This window comes from Cherax quadricarinatus, chromosome 49 (genome assembly GCF_038502225.1).
Source record: "Cherax quadricarinatus isolate ZL_2023a chromosome 49, ASM3850222v1, whole genome shotgun sequence".
NCBI lineage: Eukaryota > Metazoa > Arthropoda > Malacostraca > Decapoda > Parastacidae > Cherax > Cherax quadricarinatus.
This window is the reverse complement of record NC_091340.1, coordinates 26,097,210-26,120,736: the sequence shown is the minus strand read 5'-3', so window position 1 is coordinate 26,120,736 and position 23,527 is coordinate 26,097,210. Positions and strand designations below refer to the sequence as shown.

The window sequence follows — 23,527 nt, the reverse complement described above, 5'->3', positions numbered from 1 at the left end:
AGTACATGTACAGTAGTACATGTACAGTAGTACATGTATAGTAGTATATGTACAGTAGTACATGTACAGTAGTACATGTACAGTAGTACATGTACAGTAGTACATGTATAGTAGTACATGTACAGTAGTACATGTACAGTAGTACATGTACAGTAGTAAATGTACAGTAGTACATGTATAGTAGTACATGTATATTAGTAAATGTACAGTAGTACATGTATAGTAGTACATGTACAGTAGTACATGTACAGTAGTACATGTACAGTAGTACATGTACAGTAGTACATGTACAGTAGTAAATGTACAGTAGTACATGTATAGTAGTACATGTATAGTAGTACATGTACAGTAGTACATGTACAGTAGTACATGTACAGTAGTACATGTACAGTAGTACATGTATAGTAGTACATGTATGGTAGTACATGTACAGTAGTACATGTACAGTAGTACATGTATAGTAGTACATGTACAGTAGTACATGTGCAGTAGTACATGTATAGTAGTACATGTATAGTAGTACATGTACAGTAGTACATGTACAGTAGTACATGTATAGTAGTACATGTACAGTAGTACATGTACAGTAGTACATGTACAGTAGTAGATGTACAGTAGTACATGTACAGTAGTACATGTACAGTAGTACATGTACAGTAGTACATGTACAGTAGTACATGTACAGTAGTACATGTACAGTAGTACATGTACAGTAGTACATGTACAGTAGTACATGTATAGTAATACATGTACAGTAGTACACGTACAGTAGTACATGTACAGTAGTACATGTACAGTAGTACATGTACAGTAGTACATGTATAGTAGTACATGTACAGTAGTACATGTACAGTAGTACATGTATAGTAGTACATGTACAGTAGTACATGTACAGTAGTACATGTACAGTAGTACATGTACAGTAGTACATGTACAGTAGTACATGTACAGTTGTACATGTATAGTAGTACATGTACAGTAGTACAAGTATAGTAGTACATGTACAGTAGTACATGTACAGTAGTACATGTACAGTAGTACATGTATAGTAGTACATGTACAGTAGTACATGTACAGTAGTACATGTACAGTAGTACATGTACAGTAGTACATGTATAGTAGTACAAGTACAGTAGTACATGTACAGTAGTACATGTACAGTAGTACATGTACAGTAGTACATGTACAGTAGTACATGTATAGTAGTACATGTACAGTAGTACATGTACAGTAGTACATGTACAGTAGTACATGTATAGTAGTACATGTACAGTAGTACATGTACAGTAGTACATGTACAGTAATACATGTACAGTAGTACATGTATAGTAGTACATGTACAGTAGTACATGTACAGTAGTACATGTACAGTAGTACATGTATAGTAGTACGTGTATAGTAGTACATGTACAGTAGTACATGTACAGTAATACATGTACAGTAGTACGTGTACAGTAGTACATGTACAGTAGTACATGTACAGTAGTACATGTACAGTAGTACATGTACAGTAGTACATGTACAGTAGTACGTGTATAGTAGTACGTGTATAGTAGTACATGTACAGTAGTACATGTACAGTAATACATGTACAGTAGTACATGTACAGTAGTACATGTACAGTAGTACAGTAGTACATGTACAGTAGTACATGTACAGTAGTACATGTACAGTAGTACATGTACAGTAGTACATGTACAGTAATACATGTACAGTAGTACATGTATAGTAGTACATGTACAGTAGTACATGTACAGTAGTACATGTACAGTAGTACATGTATAGTAGTACGTGTATAGTAGTACATGTACAGTAGTACATGTACAGTAATACATGTACAGTAGTACATGTACAGTAGTACATGTACAGTAGTACATGTACAGTAGTACATGTACAGTAGTACGTGTATAGTAGTACATGTACAGTAGTACATGTACAGTAGTACATGTATAGTAGTACATGTACAGTAGTACATATACAGTAGTACATGTACAGTAGTACATGTACAGTAGTACATGTACAGTAGTACATGTACAGTAGTACATGTACAGTAGTACATGTATAGTAGTACATGTACAGTAGTACATGTACAGTAGTACATGTATAGTAGTACATGTACAGTAGTACATGTACAGTAGTACGTGTATAGTAGTACATGTACAGTAGTACATGTACAGTAGTACATGTACAGTAGAACGTGTATAGTAGTACATGTACAGTAGTACATGTACAGTAGTACATGTATAGTAGTACATGTACAGTAGTACATGTACAGTAGTACATGTACAGTAGTACATGTACAGTAGTACGTGTATAGTAGTACATGTACAGTAGTACATGTACAGTAGTACATGTATAGTAGTACATGTACAGTAGTACATGTACAGTAGTACATGTATAGTAGTACATGTACAGTAGTACATGTACAGTAGTACATGTACAGTAGTACATGTACAGTAGTACATGTACAGTAGTACATGTACAGTAGTACATGTACAGTAGTACATGTACAGTAGTACATGTACAGTAGTACATGTACAGTAGTGTCCTGTCTTAACTAGTAAACAATTACAAGTGAACTAAGTACAGAAATAATTTGTTTCATAAACTGAGACAAATAACTTGTCTCATTTCTTATTTATTTGTCCATTATTTAATTTTATTGAGATTATATAGTTAAATATATAATATAATATAATATATAATATAATATAATATATAATATAATATAATATATAATATAATATGTAATATAATATAATATGTAATATAATATAATATAATATAATATAATATAATATATAATATATAATATAATATAATATATAATATAATATAATATAATATAATATAATATAATATATAATATATGAAGCCAATTAAATGTTTCTATATATCAAATATCACCAGAAAAAAGATTAACTTAAGAATCTTTATTTCAGAAGCTTATTGAGCAGCAAGGTAGAGGATCAAGAGCTTATTGAGCAGCAAGATAGAGGATCAAGAGCTTATTGAGCAGCAAGGTAGAGGATCAAGAGCTTATTGAGCAGCAAGGTAGAGGATCAAGAGCTTATTGAGCAGCAAGGTAGAGGATCAAGAGCTTATTGAGCAGCAAGGTAGAGGATCAAGAGCTTATTGAGCAGCAAGATAGAGGATCAAGAGCTTATTGAGCAGCAAGGTAGAGGATCAAGAGCTTATTGAGCAGCAAGGTAGAGGATCAAGAGCTTATTGAGCAGCAAGGTAGAGGATCAAGAGCTTATTGAGCAGCAAGGTAGAGGATCAAGAGCTTATTGAGCAGCAAGGTAGAGGATCAAGAGCTTATTGAGCAGCAAGGTAGAGGATCAAGAGCTTATTGAGCAGCAAGGTAGAGGATCAAGAGCTTATTGAGCAGCAAGATAGAGGATCAAGAGCTTATTGAGCAGCAAGGTAGAGGATCAAGAGCTTATTGAGCAGCAAGATAGAGGATCAAGAGCTTATTGAGCAGCAAGGTAGAGGATCAAGAGCTTATTGAGCAGCAAGATAGAGGATCAAGAGCTTATTGAGCAGCAAGATAGAGGATCAAGAGCTTATTGAGCAGCAAGGTAGAGGATCAAGAGCTTATTGAGCAGCAAGGTAGAGGATCAAGAGCTTATTGAGCAGCAAGATAGAGGATCAAGAGCTTATTGAGCAGCAAGGTAGAGGATCAAGAGCTTATTGAGCAGCAAGGTAGAGGATCAAGAGCTTATTGAGCAGCAAGGTAGAGGATCAAGAGCTTATTGAGCAGCAAGGTAGAGGATCAAGAGCTTATTGAGCAGCAAGGTAGAGGATCAAGAGCTTATTCAGCAGCAAGGTAGAGGATCAAGAGCTTATTGAGCAGCAAGATAGAGGATCAGGAGCTTATTGAGCAGCAAGGTAGAGGATCAAGAGCTTATTGAGCAGCAAGGTAGAGTATCAAGAGCTTATTGAGCAGCAAGGTAGAGGATCAAGAGCTTATTGAGCAGCAAGGTAGAGGATCAAGAGCTTATTGAGCAGCAAGGTAGAGGATCAAGAGCTTATTGAGCAGCAAGGTAGAGGATCAAGAGCTTATTGAGCAGCAAGGTAGAGGATCAAGAGCTTATTGAGCAGCAAGGTAGAGGATCAAGAGCTTATTGAGCAGCAAGGTAGAGGATCAAGAGCTTATTGAGCAGCAAGGTAGAGGATCAAGAGCTTATTGAGCAGCAAGGTAGAGGATCAAGAGCTTATTGAGCAGCAAGATAGAGGATCAAGAGCTTATTGAGCAGCAAGGTAGAGGATCAAGAGCTTATTGAGCAGCAAGGTAGAGGATCAAGAGCTTATTGAGCAGCAAGGTAGAGGATCAAGAGCTTATTGAGCAGCAAGGTAGAGGATCAAGAGCTTATTGAGCAGCAAGGTAGAGGATCAAGAGCTTATTGAGCAGCAAGGTAGAGGATCAAGAGCTTATTGAGCAGCAAGATAGAGGATCAGGAGCTTATTGAGCAGCAAGGTAGAGGATCAAGAGCTTATTGAGCAGCAAGGTAGAGGATCAAGAGCTTATTGAGCAGCAAGGTAGAGGATCAAGAGCTTATTGAGCAGCAAGGTAGAGGATCAAGAGCTTATTGAGCAGCAAGGTAGAGGATCAAGAGCTTATTGAGCAGCAAGGTAGAGGATCAAGAGCTTATTGAGCAGCAAGGTAGAGGATCAAGAGCTTATTGAGCAGCAAGGTAGAGGATCAAGAGCTTATTGAGCAGCAAGGTAGAGGATCAAGAGCTTATTGAGCAGCAAGGTAGAGGATCAAGAGCTTATTGAGCAGCAAGGTAGAGGATCAAGAGCTTATTGAGCAGCAAGGTAGAGGATCAAGAGCTTATTGAGCAGCAAGGTAGAGGATCAAGAGCTTATTGAGCAGCAAGGTAGAGGATCAAGAGCTTATTGAGCAGCAAGGTAGAGGATCAAGAGCTTATTGAGCAGCAAGGTAGAGGATCAAGAGCTTATTGAGCAGCAAGATAGAGGATCAAGAGCTTATTGAGCAGCAAGGTAGAGGATCAAGAGCTTATTGAGCAGCAAGGTAGAGGATCAAGAGCTTATTGAGCAGCAAGGTAGAGGATCAAGAGCTTATTGAGCAGCAAGGTAGAGGATCAAGAGCTTATTGAGCAGCAAGGTAGAGGATCAAGAGCTTATTGAGCAGCAAGGTAGAGGATCAAGAGCTTATTGAGCAGCAAGGTAGAGGATCAAGAGCTTATTGAGCAGCAAGGTAGAGGATCAAGAGCTTATTGAGCAGCAAGGTAGAGGCAAGAGCTTATTGAGCAGCAAGGTAGAGGATCAAGAGCTTATTGAGCAGCAAGGTAGAGGAACAAGAGCTTATTGAGCAGCAAGGTAGAGGATCAATAGCTTATTGAGCAGCAAGTAGAGGATCAAGAGCTTATTGAGCAGCAAGGTAGAGGATCAAGAGCTTATTGAGCAGCAAGGTAGAGGATCAAGAGCTTATTGAGCAGCAAGGTAGAGGATCAAGAGCTTATTGAGCAGCAAGGTAGAGGATCAAGAGCTTATTGAGCAGCAAGGTAGAGGATCAAGAGCTTATTGAGCAGCAAGGTAGAGGATCAAGAGCTTATTGAGCAGCAAGGTAGAGGATCAAGAGCTTATTGAGCAGCAAGGTAGAGGATCAAGAGCTTATTGAGCAGCAAGGTAGAGGATCAAGAGCTTATTGAGCAGCAAGGTAGAGGATCAAGAGCTTATTGAGCAGCAAGGTAGAGGATCAAGAGCTTATTGAGCAGCAAGGTAGAGGATCAAGAGCTTATTGAGCAGCAAGGTAGAGGATCAAGAGCTTATTGAGCAGCAAGGTAGAGGATCAAGAGCTTATTGAGCAGCAAGGTAGAGGATCAAGAGCTTATTGAGCAGCAAGGTAGAGGATCAAGAGCTTATTGAGCAGCAAGGTAGAGGATCAAGAGCTTATTGAGCAGCAAGGTAGAGGATCAAGAGCTTATTGAGCAGCAAGGTAGAGGATCAAGAGCTTATTGAGCAGCAAGGTAGAGGATCAAGAGCTTATTGAGCAGCAAGGTAGAGGATCAAGAGCTTATTGAGCAGCAAGGTAGAGGATCAAGAGCTTATTGAGCAGCAAGGTAGAGGATCAAGAGCTTATTGAGCAGCAAGGTAGGATCAAGAGCTTATTGAGCAGCAAGGTAGAGAGCTTATTGAGCAGCAAGGTAGAGGATCAAGAGCTTATTGAGCAGCAAGGTAGAGGATCAATAGCTTATTGAGCAGCAAGATAGAGGATCAAGAGCTTATTGAGCAGCAAGGTAGAGGATCAAGAGCTTATTGAGCAGCAAGGTAGAGGATCAAGAGCTTATTGAGCAGCAAGGTAGAGGATCAAGAGCTTATTGAGCAGCAAGGTAGAGGATCAATAGCTTATTGAGCAGCAAGGTAGAGGATCAAGAGCTTATTGAGCAGCAAGGTAGAGGATCAAGAGCTTATTGAGCAGCAAGGTAGAGGATCAAGAGCTTATTGAGCAGCAAGGTAGAGGATCAAGAGCTTATTGAGCAGCAAGGTAGAGGATCAAGAGCTTATTGAGCAGCAAGGTAGAGGATCAAGAGCTTATTGAGCAGCAAGGTAGAGGATCAAGAGCTTATTGAGCAGCAAGGTAGAGGATCAAGAGCTTATTGAGCAGCAAGGTAGAGGATCAAGAGCTTATTGAGCAGCAAGGTAGAGGATCAAGAGCTTATTGAGCAGCAAGGTAGAGGATCAAGAGCTTATTGAGCAGCAAGGTAGAGGATCAAGAGCTTATTTAGAGGATCAAGAGCTTATTGAGCAGCAAGGTAGAGGATGAAGAGCTTATTGAGCAGCAAGGTAGAGGATCAAGAGCTTATTGAGCAGCAAGGTAGAGGATCAAGAGCTTATTGAGCAGCAAGGTAGAGGATCAAGAGCTTATTGAGCAGCAAGGTAGAGGATCAAGAGCTTATTGAGCAGCAAGGTAGAGGATCAAGAGCTTATTGAGCAGCAAGGTAGAGGATCAAGAGCTTATTGAGCAGCAAGGTAGAGGATCAAGAGCTTATTGAGCAGCAAGGTAGAGGATCAAGAGCTTATTGAGCAGCAAGGTAGAGGATCAAGAGCTTATTGAGCAGCAAGGTAGAGGATCAAGAGCTTATTGAGCAGCAAGGTAGAGGATCAAGAGCTTATTGAGCAGCAAGGTAGAGGATCAAGAGCTTATTGAGCAGCAAGGTAGAGGATCAAGAGCTTATTGAGCAGCAAGGTAGAGGATCAAGAGCTTATTGAGCAGCAAGGTAGAGGATCAAGAGCTTATTGAGCAGCAAGGTAGAGGATCAAGAGCTTATTGAGCAGCAAGGTAGAGGATCAAGAGCTTATTGAGCAGCAAGGTAGAGGATCAAGAGCTTATTGAGCAGCAAGGTAGAGGATCAAGAGCTTATTGAGCAGCAAGGTAGAGGATCAAGAGCTTATTGAGCAGCAAGGTAGAGGATCAAGAGCTTATTGAGCAGCAAGGTAGAGGATCAAGAGCTTATTGAGCAGCAAGGTAGAGGATCAAGAGCTTATTGAGCAGCAAGGTAGAGGATCAAGAGCTTATTGAGCAGCAAGGTAGAGGATCAAGAGCTTATTGAGCAGCAAGGTAGAGGATCAAGAGCTTATTGAGCAGCAAGGTAGAGGATCAAGAGCTTATTGAGCAGCAAGGTAGAGGATCAAGAGCTTATTGAGCAGCAAGGTAGAGGATCAAGAGCTTATTGAGCAGCAAGGTAGAGGATCAAGAGCTTATTAGAGGATCAAGAGCTTATTGAGCAGCAAGGTAGAGGATCAAGAGCTTATTGAGCAGCAAGGTAGAGGATCAAGAGCTTATTGAGCAGCAAGGTAGAGGATCAAGAGCTTATTGAGCAGCAAGGTAGAGGATCAAGAGCTTATTGAGCAGCAAGGTAGAGGATCAAGAGCTTATTGAGCAGCAAGGTAGAGGATCAAGAGCTTATTGAGCAGCAAGGTAGAGGATCAAGAGCTTATTGAGCAGCAAGGTAGAGGATCAAGAGCTTATTGAGCAGCAAGGTAGAGGATCAAGAGCTTATTGAGCAGCAAGGTAGAGGATCAAGAGCTTATTGAGCAGCAAGGTAGAGGATCAAGAGCTTATTGAGCAGCAAGGTAGAGGATCAAGAGCTTATTGAGCAGCAAGGTAGAGGATCAAGAGCTTATTGAGCAGCAAGGTAGAGGATCAAGAGCTTATTGAGCAGCAAGGTAGAGGATCAAGAGCTTATTGAGCAGCAAGGTAGAGGATCAAGAGCTTATTGAGCAGCAAGGTAGAGGATCAAGAGCTTATTGAGCAGCAAGGTAGAGGATCAAGAGCTTATTGAGCAGCAAGGTAGAGGATCAAGAGCTTATTGAGCAGCAAGGTAGAGGATCAAGAGCTTATTGAGCAGCAAGGTAGAGATCAGCTTATTGAGCAGGTAGAGGATCAAGAGCTTATTGAGCAGCAAGGTAGAGGATCAAGAGATCAAGAGCTTATTGAGCAGCAAGGTAGATGATCAAGAGCTTATTGAGCAGCAAGGTAGAGGATCAAGAGCTTATTGAGCAGCAAGGTAGAGGATCAAGAGCTTATTGAGCAGCAAGGTAGAGGATCAAGAGCTTATTGAGCAGCAAGGTAGAGGATCAAGAGCTTATTGAGCAGCAAGGTAGAGGATCAAGAGCTTATTGAGCAGCAAGGTAGAGGATCAAGAGCTTATTGAGCAGCAAGGTAGAGGATCAAGAGCTTATTGAGCAGCAAGGTAGAGGATCAAGAGCTTATTGAGCAGCAAGGTAGAGGATCAAGAGATCAAGAGCTTATTGAGCAGCAAGGTAGAGGATCAAGAGCTTATTGAGCAGCAAGGTAGAGGATCAAGAGCTTATTGAGCAGCAAGGTAGAGGATCAAGAGCTTATTGAGCAGCAAGGTAGAGGATCAAGAGCTTATTGAGCAGCAAGGTAGAGGATCAAGAGCTTATTGAGCAGCAAGGTAGAGGAGAGCTTATTGAGCAGCAAGGTAGAGCTTATTGAGCAGCAAGGTAGAGGATCAAGAGCTTATTGAGCAGCAAGGTAGAGGATCAAGAGCTTATTGAGCAGCAAGGTAGAGGATCAAGAGCTTATTGAGCAGCAAGGTAGAGGATCAAGAGCTTATTGAGCAGCAAGATAGAGCAAGAGCTTATTGAGCAGCAAGGTAGATCAAGAGTAGAGGATCAAGAGCTTATTGAGCAGCAAGGTAGAGGATCAAGAGCTTATTGAGCAGCAAGGTAGAGGATCAAGAGCTTATTGAGCAGCAAGGTAGAGGATCAAGAGCTTATTGAGCAGCAAGGTAGAGGATCAAGAGCTTATTGAGCAGCAAGGTAGAGGATCAAGAGCTTATTGAGCAGCAAGGTAGAGGATCAAGAGCTTATTGAGCAGCAAGGTAGAGGATCAAGAGCTTATTGAGCAGCAAGGTAGAGGATCAAGAGCTTATTGAGCAGCAAGGTAGAGGATCAAGAGCTTATTGAGCAGCAAGGTAGAGGATCAAGAGCTTATTGAGCAGCAAGGTAGAGGATCAAGAGCTTATTGAGCAGCAAGGTAGAGGATCAAGAGCTTATTGAGCAGCAAGGTAGAGGATCAAGAGCTTATTGAGCAGCAAGGTAGAGGATCAAGAGCTTATTGAGCAGCAAGGTAGAGGATCAAGAGCTTATTGAGCAGCAAGGTAGAGGATCAAGAGCTTATTGAGCAGCAAGGTAGAGGATCAAGAGCTTATTGAGCAGCAAGGTAGAGGATCAAGAGCTTATTGAGCAGCAAGGTAGAGGATCAAGAGCTTATTGAGCAGCAAGGTAGAGGATCAAGAGCTTATTGAGCAGCAAGGTAGAGGATCAAGAGCTTATTGAGCAGCAAGGTAGAGGATCAAGAGCTTATTGAGCAGCAAGGTAGAGGATCAAGAGCTTATTGAGCAGCTTATTGAGCAGGTAGAGGATCAAGAGCTTATTGAGCAGCAAGGTAGAGGATCAAGAGCTTATTGAGCAGCAAGGTAGAGGATCAAGAGCTTATTGAGCAGCAAGGTAGAGGATCAAGAGCTTATTGAGCAGCAAGGTAGAGGATCAAGAGCTTATTGAGCAGCAAGGTAGAGGATCAAGAGCTTATTGAGCAGCAAGGTAGAGGATCAAGAGCTTATTGAGCAGCAAGGTAGAGGATCAAGAGCTTGAGCAGCAAGGTAGAGGATCAAGAGCTTATTGAGCAGCAAGGTAGAGGATCAAGAGCTTTGAGCAGCAAGGTAGAGGATCAAGAGCTTATTGAGCAGCAAGGTAGAGGATCAAGAGCTTATTGAGCAGCAAGGTAGAGGATCAAGAGCTTATTGAGCAGCAAGGTAGAGGATCAAGAGCTTATTGAGCAGCAAGGTAGAGGATCAAGAGCTTATTGAGCAGCAAGGTAGAGGATCAAGAGCTTATTGAGCAGCAAGGTAGAGGATCAAGAGCTTATTGAGCAGCAAGGTAGAGGATCAAGAGCTTATTGAGCAGCAAGGTAGAGGATCAAGAGCTTATTGAGCAGCAAGGTAGAGGATCAAGAGCTTATTGAGCAGCAAGGTAGAGGATCAAGAGCTTATTGAGCAGCAAGGTAGAGGATCAAGAGCTTATTGAGCAGCAAGGTAGAGGATCAAGAGCTTATTGAGCAGCAAGGTAGAGGATCAAGAGCTTATTGAGCAGCAAGGTAGAGGATCAAGAGCTTATTGAGCAGCAAGGTAGAGGATCAAGAGCTTATTGAGCAGCAAGGTAGAGGATCAAGAGCTTATTGAGCAGCAAGGTAGAGGATCAAGAGCTTATTGAGCAGCAAGGTAGAGGATCAAGAGCTTATTGAGCAGCAAGGTAGAGGATCAAGAGCTTATTGAGCAGCAAGGTAGAGGATCAAGAGCTTATTGAGCAGCAAGGTAGAGGATCAAGAGCTTATTGAGCAGCAAGGTAGAGGATCAAGAGCTTATTGAGCAGCAAGGTAGAGGATCAAGAGCTTATTGAGCAGCAAGGTAGAGGATCAAGAGCTTATTGAGCAGCAAGGTAGAGGATCAAGAGCTTATTGAGCAGCAAGGTAGAGGATCAAGAGCTTATTGAGCAGCAAGGTAGAGGATCAAGAGCTTATTGAGCAGCAAGGTAGAGGATCAAGAGCTTATTGAGCAGCAAGGTAGAGGATCAAGAGCTTATTGAGCAGCAAGGTAGAGGATCAAGAGCTTATTGAGCAGCAAGGTAGAGGATCAAGAGCTTATTGAGCAGCAAGGTAGAGGATCAAGAGCTTATTGAGCAGCTAGGTAGAGGATCAAGAGCTTATTGAGCAGCTTATTGAGCAGCAAGGTAGAGGATCAAGAGCTTATTGAGCAGCAAGGTAGAGGATCAAGAGCTTATTAGAGATCAAGAGCTTATTGAGCAGCAAGGTAGAGGATCAAGAGCTTATTGAGCAGCAAGGTAGAGGAACAAGAGCTTATTGAGCAGCAAGGTAGAGGATCAAGAGCTTATTGAGCAGCAAGGTAGAGGATCAAGAGCTTATTGAGCAGCAAGGTAGAGGATCAAGAGCTTATTGAGCAGCAAGGTAGAGGATCAAGAGCTTATTGAGCAGCAAGGTAGAGGATCAAGAGCTTATTGAGCAGCAAGGTAGAGGATCAAGAGCTTATTGAGCAGCAATAGAGGATCAAGAGCTTATTGAGCAGCAAGGTAGAGGATCAAGAGCAAGGTAGAGGATCAAGAGCTTATTGAGCAGCAAGGTAGAGGATCAAGAGCTTATTGAGCAGCAAGGTAGAGGATCAAGAGCTTATTGAGCAGCAAGGTAGAGGATCAAGAGCTTATTGAGCAGCAAGGTAGAGGATCAAGAGCTTATTGAGCAGCAAGGTAGAGGATCAAGAGCTTATTGAGCAGCAAGGTAGAGGATCAAGAGCTTATTGAGCAGCAAGGTAGAGGATCAAGAGCTTATTGAGCAGCAAGGTAGAGGATCAAGAGCTTATTGAGCAGCAAGGTAGAGGATCAAGAGCTTATTGAGCAGCAAGGTAGAGGATCAAGAGCTTATTGAGCAGCAAGGTAGAGGATCAAGAGCTTATTGAGCAGCAAGGTAGAGGATCAAGAGCTTATTTGAGCAGCAAGGTAGAGGATCAAGAGCTTATTGAGCAGCAAGGTAGAGGATCAAGAGCTTATTGAGCAGCAAGGTAGAGGATCAAGAGCTTATTGAGCAGCAAGGTAGAGGATCAAGAGCTTATTGAGCAGCAAGGTAGAGGATCAAGAGCTTATTGAGCAGCAAGGTAGAGGATCAAGAGCTTATTGAGCAGCAAGGTAGAGGATCAAGAGCTTATTGAGCAGCAAGGTAGAGGATCAAGAGCTTATTGAGCAGCAAGGTAGAGGATCAAGAGCTTATTGAGCAGCAAGGTAGAGGATCAAGAGCTTATTGAGCAGCAAGGTAGAGGATCAAGAGCTTATTGAGCAGCAAGGTAGAGGATCAAGAGCTTATTGAGCAGCAAGGTAGAGGATCAAGAGCTTATTGAGCAGCAAGGTAGAGGATCAAGAGCTTATTGAGCAGCAAGGTAGAGGATCAAGAGCTTATTGAGCAGCAAGGTAGAGGATCAAGAGCTTATTGAGCAGCAAGGTAGAGGATCAAGAGCTTATTGAGCAGCAAGGTAGAGGATCAAGAGCTTATTGAGCAGCAAGGTAGAGGATCAAGAGCTTATTGAGCAGCAAGGTAGAGGATCAAGAGCTTATTGAGCAGCAAGGTAGAGGATCAAGAGCTTATTGAGCAGCAAGGTAGAGGATCAAGAGCTTATTGAGCAGCAAGGTAGAGGATCAAGAGCTTATTGAGCAGCAAGGTAGAGGATCAAGAGCTTATTGAGCAGCAAGGTAGAGGATCAAGAGCTTATTGAGCAGCAAGGTAGAGGATCAAGAGCTTATTGAGCAGCAAGGTAGAGGATCAAGAGCTTATTGAGCAGCAAGGTAGAGGATCAAGAGCTTATTGAGCAGCAAGGTAGAGGATCAAGAGCTTATTGAGCAGCAAGGTAGAGGATCAAGAGCTTATTGAGCAGCAAGGTAGAGGATCAAGAGCTTATTGAGCAGCAAGGTAGAGGATCAAGAGCTTATTGAGCAGCAAGGTAGAGGATCAAGAGCTTATTGAGCAGCAAGGTAGAGGATCAAGAGCTTATTGAGCAGCAAGGTAGAGGATCAAGAGCTTATTGAGCAGCAAGGTAGAGGATCAAGAGCTTATTGAGCAGCAAGGTAGAGGATCAAGAGCTTATTGAGCAGCAAGGTAGAGGATCAAGAGCTTATTGAGCAGCAAGGTAGAGGATCAAGAGCTTATTGAGCAGCAAGGTAGAGGATCAAGAGCTTATTGAGCAGCAAGGTAGAGGATCAAGAGCTTATTGAGCAGCAAGGTAGAGGATCAAGAGCTTATTGAGCAGCAAGGTAGAGGATCAAGAGCTTATTGAGCAGCAAGGTAGAGGATCAAGAGCTTATTGAGCAGCAAGGTAGAGGATCAAGAGCTTATTGAGCAGCAAGGTAGAGGATCAAGAGCTTATTGAGCAGCAAGGTAGAGGATCAAGAGCTTATTGAGCAGCAAGGTAGAGGATCAAGAGCTTATTGAGCAGCAAGGTAGAGGATCAAGAGCTTATTGAGCAGCAAGGTAGAGGATCAAGAGCTTATTGAGCAGCAAGGTAGAGGATCAAGAGCTTATTGAGCAGCAAGGTAGAGGATCAAGAGCTTATTGAGCAGCAAGGTAGAGGATCAAGAGCTTATTGAGCAGCAAGGTAGAGGATCAAGAGCTTATTGAGCAGCAAGGTAGAGGATCAAGAGCTTATTGAGCAGCAAGGTAGAGGATCAAGAGCTTATTGAGCAGCAAGGTAGAGGATCAAGAGCTTAGTGAGCAGCAAGGTAGAGGATCAAGAGCTTATTGAGCAGCAAGGTAGAGGATCAAGAGCTTATTGAGCAGCAAGGTAGAGGATCAAGAGCTTATTGAGCAGCAAGGTAGAGGATCAAGAGCTTATTGAGCAGCAAGGTAGAGGATCAAGAGCTTATTGAGCAGCAAGGTAGAGGATCAAGAGCTTATTGAGCAGCAAGGTAGAGGATCAAGAGCTTATTGAGCAGCAAGGTAGAGGATCAAGAGCTTATTGAGCAGCAAGGTAGAGGATCAAGAGCTTATTGAGCAGCAAGGTAGAGGATCAAGAGCTTATTGAGCAGCAAGGTAGAGGATCAAGAGCTTATTGAGCAGCAAGGTAGAGGATCAAGAGCTTATTGAGCAGCAAGGTAGAGGATCAAGAGCTTATTGAGCAGCAAGGTAGAGATCAAGAGCTTATTGAGCAGCAAGGGAGAGGATCAAGAGCTTATTGAGCAGCAAGGTAGAGGATCAAGAGCTTATTGAGCAGCAAGGTAGAGGATCAAGAGCTTATTGAGCAGCAAGGTAGAGGATCAAGAGCTTATTGAGCAGCAAGGTAGAGGATCAAGAGCTTATTGAGCAGCAAGGTAGAGGATCAAGAGCTTATTGAGCAGCAAGGTAGAGGATCAAGAGCTTATTGAGCAGCAAGGTAGAGGATCAAGAGCTTATTGAGCAGCAAGGTAGAGGATCAAGAGCTTATTGAGCAGCAAGGTAGAGGATCAAGAGCTTATTGAGCAGCAAGGTAGAGGATCAAGAGCTTATTGAGCAGCAAGGTAGAGGATCAAGAGCTTATTGAGCAGCAAGGTAGAGGATCAAGAGCTTATTGAGCAGCAAGGTAGAGGATCAAGAGCTTATTGAGCAGCAAGGTAGAGGATCAAGAGCTTATTGAGCAGCAAGGTAGAGGATCAAGAGCTTATTGAGCAGCAAGGTAGAGGATCAAGAGCTTATTGAGCAGCAAGGTAGAGGATCAAGAGCTTATTGAGCAGCAAGGTAGAGGATCAAGAGCTTATTGAGCAGCAAGGTAGAGGATCAAGAGCTTATTGAGCAGCAAGGTAGAGGATCAAGAGCTTATTGAGCAGCAAGGTAGAGGATCAAGAGCTTATTGAGCAGCAAGGTAGAGGATCAAGAGCTTATTGAGCAGCAAGGTAGAGGATCAAGAGCTTATTGAGCAGCAAGGTAGAGGATCAAGAGCTTATTGAGCAGCAAGGTAGAGGATCAAGAGCTTATTGAGCAGCAAGGTAGAGGATCAAGAGCTTATTGAGCAGGAGGGTAGAGGATCAAGAGCTTATTGAGCAGCAAGGTACAGGATCAAGAGCTTATTGAGCAGCAAGGTAGAGGATCAAGAGCTTATTGAGCAGCAAGGTAGAGGATCAAGAGCTTATTGAGCAGCAAGGTAGAGGATCAAGAGCTTATTGAGCAGCAAGGTAGAGGATCAAGAGCTTATTGAGCAGCAAGGTAGAGGATCAAGAGCTTATTGAGCAGCAAGGTAGAGGATCAAGAGCTTATTGAGCAGCAAGGTAGAGGATCAAGAGCTTATTGAGCAGCAAGGTAGAGGATCAAGAGCTTATTGAGCAGCAAGGTAGAGGATCAAGAGCTTATTGAGCAGCAAGGTAGAGGATCAAGAGCTTATTGAGCAGCAAGGTAGAGGATCAAGAGCTTATTGAGCAGCAAGGTAGAGGATCAAGAGCTTATTGAGCAGCAAGGTAGAGGATCAAGAGCTTATTGAGCAGCAAGGTAGAGGATCAAGAGCTTATTGAGCAGCAAGGTAGAGGATCAAGAGCTTATTGAGCAGCAAGGTAGAGGATCAAGAGCTTATTGAGCAGCAAGATAGAGGATCAAGAGCTTATTGAGCAGCAAGGTAGAGGATCAAGAGCTTATTGAGCAGCAAGGTAGAGGATCAAGAGCTTATTGAGCAGCAAGGTAGAGGATCAAGAGCTTATTGAGCAGCAAGGTAGAGGATCAAGAGCTTATTGAGCAGCAAGGTAGAGGATCAATAGCTTATTGAGCAGCAAGGTAGAGGATCAAAAGCTTATTGAGCAGCAAGGTAGAGGATCAAGAGCTTATTGAGCAGCAAGGTAGAGGATCAAGAGCTTATTGAGCAGCAAGGTAGAGGATCAAGAGCTTATTGAGCAGCAAGGTAGAGGATCAAGAGCTTATTGAGCAGCAAGGTAGAGGATCAAGAGCTTATTGAGCAGCAAGGTAGAGGATCAAGAGCTTATTGAGCAGCAAGGTAGAGGATCAATAGCTTATTGAGCAGCAAGGTAGAGGATCAAGAGCTTATTGAGCAGCAAGGTAGAGGATCAAGAGCTTATTGAGCAGCTTATTGAGCAGCAAGAGCTTATTGAGCAGCAAGGTAGCTGTTACACTGTTACACTGTTACACTGTTACGCTGTTACACTGTTACACTGTTACACTATTACACTGTTACACTGTTACACTGTTACACTGTTACACTGTTACACTATTACACTGTTACACTGTTACACTGTTACACTGTTACACTGTTACACTGTTACACTGTTACACTATTACACTGTTACACTGTTACACTGTTACACTGTTACACTGTTACACTGTTACACTGTTACACTGTTACTCTGTTACACTGTTACACTATTACGCTGTTACACTGTTACACTGTTACACTGTTACACTGTTACACTGTTACACTGTTACACTGTTACACTGTTACACTGTTACACTGTTACACTGTTACACTATTACGCTGTTACACTGTTACACTGTTACACTGTTACACTGTTACACTGTTACACTATTACGCTGTTACACTGTTACACTGTTACACTGTTACACTGTTACACTGTTACACTGTTACACTGTTACACTGTTACACTGTTACACTGTTACACTGTTACACTGTTACACTGTTACACTGTTACACTGTTACACTGTTACACTGTTACACTGTTACACTGTTACACTGTTACACTGTTACACTGTTACACTGTTACACTGTTACACTGTTACACTGTTACACTGTTACACTGTTACACTATTACGCTGTTACACTGTTACACTGTTACACTGTTACACTGTTACTAGATAACTGTGAGGTAAGATTAAAAGCTTTACCTTGAAGACACAAGGCATCAATAGCACCAGGTTGATAAGTCCAAGAGCTGCAGCTGTCCAGCCAGTAGCTGTGTACTTGTTCCACCGAAGCCAGTCAATACCTGTGTCCACCTCGTCAGGGATGGCCACTGTCATCACTGTCTGCAACACTGCAACACCAGTGAAATACACTATAAAATACAACAATAGCAGAAATATACAATAGAACATACAACAACATCAGTTAAATCAACCTGACGACACTGGAGGACAGGAGAGATAGGGGGGACATGATAACGATATATAAAATACTGAGAGGAATTGACAAGGTGGACAGAGACAGGATGTTCCAGAGACTGGACACAGCAACAAGGGGACACAGTTGGAAGTTGAAGACACAGATGAATCACAGGGATGTTAGGAAGTATTTCTTCAGTCACAGAGTAGTCAGTGTAGTGGAGACAGGATCCTTTCACAGCTTCAAGCGGAGGTATGATAAAGCTCATGGTGCAGGAAGAGTGACCCAGTAGCGGCTAGTGAAAAGGCGGGACCAGGAGCTATGACTCGACCCCTACAACCAAAACTAAGTGAGTACAACAACATATACAACAATATACAACAACAACATACAACAACAACATACAACAACAACATACAACAACATACAACAACAACATACAACAACAACATACAACAACAACATACAACAACAACATACAACAACAACATACAACAACAACATACAACAACAACATACAACAACAACATACAACAACATACAACAACAACATACAACAACAACATACAACAACAACATACAACAACAACATACAACAACAACATACAACAACATACAACAACAACATACAACAACAACATACAACAACAACATACAACAACATACAACAACAACATACAACAACAACATACAACAACAACATACAACAACAACATACAACAACAACATACAACAACAACATACAACAACATACAACAACAACATACAACAACAACATACAACAACAACATACAACAACATACAACAACAACATACAACAACAACATACAACAACAACATACAACAACATACAACAACAACATACAACAACAACATACAACAACAACATACAACAACAACATACAACAACAACATACAACAACATACAACAACAACATACAACAACAACATACAACAACAACATACAACAACATACAACAACAACATACAACAACAACATACAACAACAACATACAACAACAACATACAACAACAACATACAACAACAACATACAACAACATACAACAACAGCATACAACAACAACATACAACAACAACATACAACAACAACATACAACAACAACATACAACAACATACAACAACATACAACAACAACATACAACATACAACAACAACATACAACAACAACATACAACAACAACATACAACAACAACATACAACAACAACATACAACAACAACATACAACAACAACATACAACAACAACATACAACAACATACAACAACATACAACAACAACATACAACAACAACATACAACAACAACATACAACAACATACAAGAACAACATACAACAACAGCATACAACAACAACATACAACAACAACATACAACAACAACATACAACAACAACATACAACAACATACAACATACAACAACAACATACAACAACAACATACAACAACAACATACAACAACAACATACAACAACATACAACAACATACAACAACAACATACAACAACAACATACAACAACAACATACAACAACATACAACAACAACATACAACAACAACATACAACAACAACATACAACAACAACATACAACAACAACAACATACAACAACAACATACAACAACAACATACAACAACATACAACAACAGCATACAACAACAACATACAACAACAACATACAACAACAACATACAACAACAACATACAACAACAACATACAACAACATACAACAACAACATACAACAACAACATACAACAACAACATACAACAACAACATACAACAACAACATACAACAACAACATACAACAACAACATACAACAACATACAACAACAACATACAACAACAACATACAACAACAACATACAACAACATACAACAACAACATACAACAACAACATACAACAACAACATACAACAACATACAACAACAACATACAACAACAGCATACAACAACAACATACAACAACAACATACAACAACAACATACAACAACAACATACAACAACATACAACAACATACAACAACAACATACAACAACAACATACAACAACAACATACAACAACAACATACAACAACAACATACAACAACAACATACAACAACATACAACAACATACAACAACAACATACAACAACAACATACAACAACAACATACAACAACATACAACAACAACATACAACAACAACATACAACAACAACATACAACAACAACATACAACAACAACATACAACAACATACAACAACATACAACAACAGCATACAACAACAACATACAACAACAACATACAACAACAACATACAACAACAACATACAACAACAACATACAACAACATACAACAACATACAACAACAACATACAACAACATACAACAACAACATACAACAACAACATACAACAACAACATACAACAACAACATACAACAACAACATACAACAACAACATACAACAACAACATACAACAACATACAACAACAACATACAACAACAACATACAACAACAACATACAACAACAGCATACAACAACAACATACAACAACAACATACAACAACATACAACAACAACATACAACAACATACAACAACAACATACAACAACAACATACAACATACCTGGACCTATAACAAAGCCCAGAGACTGTGCAGCAGCGATGATAGTCATGCCAATTGTTCTCTCTTCCAAGGTAGTGGAGTCAGCCAGGTAGGACCGACACAGTGTGATGTTGGCTGTGGGAGAAACGCAGAATGATAGTGACTATGGGAGAAACACAGTGTGATATTGACTGTGGGAGAGACACAGTGAGATAGTGACTGTGGGAGAGACACAGTGAGATAGTGACTGTGGGAGAGACACAGTGAGATAGTGACTGTGGGAGAGACACAGTGAGATAGTGACTGTGGGAGAGACACGGTGAGATAGTGACTGTGGGAGAGACACAGTGAGATAGTGACTGTGGGAGAGACACAGTGAGATAGTGACTGTGGGATAGACACAGTGAGATAGTGACTGTGGGAGAGACACAGTGAGATAGTGACTGTGGGAGAGACACAGTGAGATAGTGACTGTGGGAGAGACACAGTGAGATAGTGACTGTGGGAGAGACACAGTGAGATAGTGACTGTGGGAGAGACACAGTGAGATAGTGACTGTGGGAGAGACACAGTGAGATAGTGACTGTGGGAGAGACACAGTGAGATAGTGACTGTGGGAGAGACACAGTGAGATAGTGACTGTGGGAGAGACACAGTGAGATAGTGACTGTGGGATAGACACAGTGAGATAGTGACTGTGGGAGAGACACAGTGAGATAGTGATTATGGGAGAGACACAGTGAGATAGTGACTGTGGGAGAGACACAGTGAGATAGTGATTGTGGGAGAGACACAGTGAGATAGTGACTGTGGGAGAGACACAGTGAGATAGTGACTGTGGGAGAGACACAGTGAGATAGTGACTGTGGGATAGACACAGTGAGATAGTGACTGTGGGAGAGATACAGTGAGATAGTGACTGTGGGAGAGACACAGTGAGATAGTGACTGTGGGAGAGACACAGTGAGATAGTGACTGTGGGAGAGACACAGTGAGATAGTGACTGTGGGATAGACACAGTGAGATAGTGACTGTGGGAGAGACACAGTGAGATAGTGACTGTGGGAGAGACACAGTGAGATAGTGACTGTGGGAGAGACACAGTGAGATAGTGACTGTGGGAGAGACACAGTGAGATAGTGACTGTGGGAGAGACACAGTGAGATAGTGACTGTGGGAGAGACACAGTGAGATAGTGATTGTGGGAGAGACACAGTGAGATAGTGACTGTGGGAGAGACACAGTGAGATAGTGACTGTGGGAGAGACACAGTGAGATAGTGACTGTGGGAGAGACACAGTGAGATAGTGATTGTGGGAGAGACACAGTGAGATAGTGACTGTGGGAGAGACACAGTGAGATAGTGACTGTGGGAGAGACACAGTGAGATAGTGACTGTGGGAGACAATCAGTTAGATCAAGCTTGCTATACTACGTCAAGCTTACTACGCCAGGTCAAGCTTCCTACACTAGGTCAAGCTTCCTACACTACGTCAAGCTTGCTAAACCAGGTCAAGCTTGCTACGCCAGGTCAGGCATGCTACACCAAGTCAAGCTTGCTACATTAGGTCAAACTTACTACACCAGTTCAAGCTTGCTGCTCCAGGCTAAGCTTTCTATACCAGGTCAAAGCTTGCTACGCCAAATCAAGCTTCCTACATACAACATATAACACCAGGTCAAGCTTGCTACACAAAGTCAAACTTGCTACGCCAGGTCAAGCTTGCTACACTACGTAAAGCTTGTAACACCAGGTCAAGCTTGCAACACTAGGTCAAGCTTGCTACACTAGGTCAAGTTTGCTACACGAGGTCAATGTTGCTAAAACAGGTCAAGCCTGCTACACCAGGTCAAGCTTGCTACACTGGGTCAAGCTGCCTACACTAGGTCAGGTTTGAAACACTACCTGGAGTTTACCTAGAGAAAAGTTCCGGAGGTCAACGCCCCCGCGGCCCGGTCTGTGACCAGGCCTCCTGGTGGATCAGAGCCTGATCAACCAGGCTGTTGCTGCTGGCTGCACGCAAACCAACGTACGAGCCACAGCCCGGCTGGTCAGGAACCGACTTTAGGTGCTTGTCCAGTGCCAGCTTGAAGACTGCCAGGGGTCTGTTGGTAATCCCCCTTATGTATGCTGGGAGGCAGTTGAACAGTCTCGGGCCCCTGACACTTATTGTATGGTCTCTTAACGTGCTAGTGACACCCCTGCTTTTCATTGGGGGGATGTTGCATCGTCTGCCAAGTCTTTTGCTTTCGTAGTGAGTGATTTTCGTGTGCAAGTTCGGTACTAGTCCCTCTAGGATTTTCCAGGTGTATATAATCATGTATCTCTCCCGCCTGCATTCCAGGGAATACAGGTTTAGGAACCTCAAGCGCTCCCAGTAATTGAGGTGTTTTATCTCCGTTATGCGCGCCGTGAAGGTTCTCTGTACATTTTCTAGGTCAGCAATTTCACCTGCCTTGAAAGGTGCTGTTAGTGTGCAGCAATATTCCAGCCTAGATAGAACAAGTGACCTGAAGAGTGTCATCATGCGCTTGGCATCCCTAATTTTGAAGGTTCACACTATCCATCCAGTCATTTTTCTAGCAGATGCGATTGATACAATGTTATGGTCCTTGAAGGTGAGATCCTCCGACTTGATCACTCCCAGGTCTTTGACGTTGGTGTTTCGCTCTATTTTGTGGCCAGAATTTGTTTTGTACTCTGATGAAGATTTAATTTCCTCATGTTTACCATATCTGAGTAATTGAAATTTCTCATCGTTGAACTTCATATTGTTTTCTGCAGCCCACTGAAAGATTTGGTTGATGTCCGCCTGGAGCCTTGCAGTGTCTGCAATGGAAGACACTGTCATGCAGATTCGGGTGTCATCTGCAAAGGAAGACACGGTGCTGTGGCTGACATCCTTGTCTATGTCAGATATGAGGATGAGGAACAAGATGGGAGCAAGTACTGTGCCTTGTGGAACAGAGCTTTTTACCGTAGCTGCCTAGTGTAGCTTGCTACACTAGGTCAAGCTTTTTACACCAGCTCAGGCTTCTTACATCTTGTCATCCTTCCTACACCTGGTCAAGCTTGCTACACCTGGTCAAGCTTGCTACACTATGTCAAGCTTGCTACTCCAGGCCATGATTGCTACAACAGGTTCAGCTTGCTACACCAGGTCAAGCTTGCTACACTATGTCAAACTTACTACACCAGGTCAAGCTTGCTGCACCAGGTCAAGCTTGCTACACCAGGTCAAGCTTGCCACACCAGGTCAAGCTTGCTACACCAGGTAAGCTTCCTACACCAGATCAAGCTTGCTACACCAGGTTAGGCTTGCTACATCTGGTCAAGCTTGCTACACCAGGTCAATCTTGCTACACCAGGTCAATTTTGCTACACCAGGTCAAGCTTACTACACCAGGTCAAGCTTGCTACAGCAGGTCAATCTTGCTACACCAGGTCAAGCTTGCTACACCAGGTCAAGCTTGCTACACTAGGTCAAGCTTACTACACCAGGTCAAACTTGGTACACCAGGTCAAGCTTGCTACACCAGGTCAAGCTTGCTACACCATGTCAAGCTTGCTACACCAGGCCAAGCTTGCTACACCATGTCAAGCTTGTTACACCAGGTCAAGCTTACTACACCAGGTCAAGCTTACTACACCGGTCAAGCTTGCTACACCAGGTCAACCTTGCTACACCAGGTCAAGCTTACTACATCAGGCCAAGCTTGCTACACCAGGTCAAGCTTACTACAGCAGGTCAAACTTGCTAC

The 23,527-nt window shown here is 42.2% G+C and overlaps 1 protein-coding gene across 2 annotated transcripts in view; it reads right to left on the bottom strand.

The window, feature by feature from the left end:
- The window catches only part of LOC128706491 (major facilitator superfamily domain-containing protein 8), a 92,941-nt gene that overhangs the window by 20,015 nt on the left and 49,399 nt on the right, over positions 1–23,527 (bottom strand). The window contains exons 6-7 of one of the 2 annotated variants that reach the window (XM_070095303.1): positions 19,787–19,900; positions 16,925–17,073 (exon numbers count right to left, since the gene is read on the bottom strand). In XM_070095303.1, coding sequence (XP_069951404.1) covers positions 16,925–17,073; positions 19,787–19,900 — 263 coding nt within the window. The remainder of the gene's footprint in view (positions 1–16,924; positions 17,074–19,786; positions 19,901–23,527) is intronic. The other variant, XM_070095304.1, reaches the window with a different exon arrangement.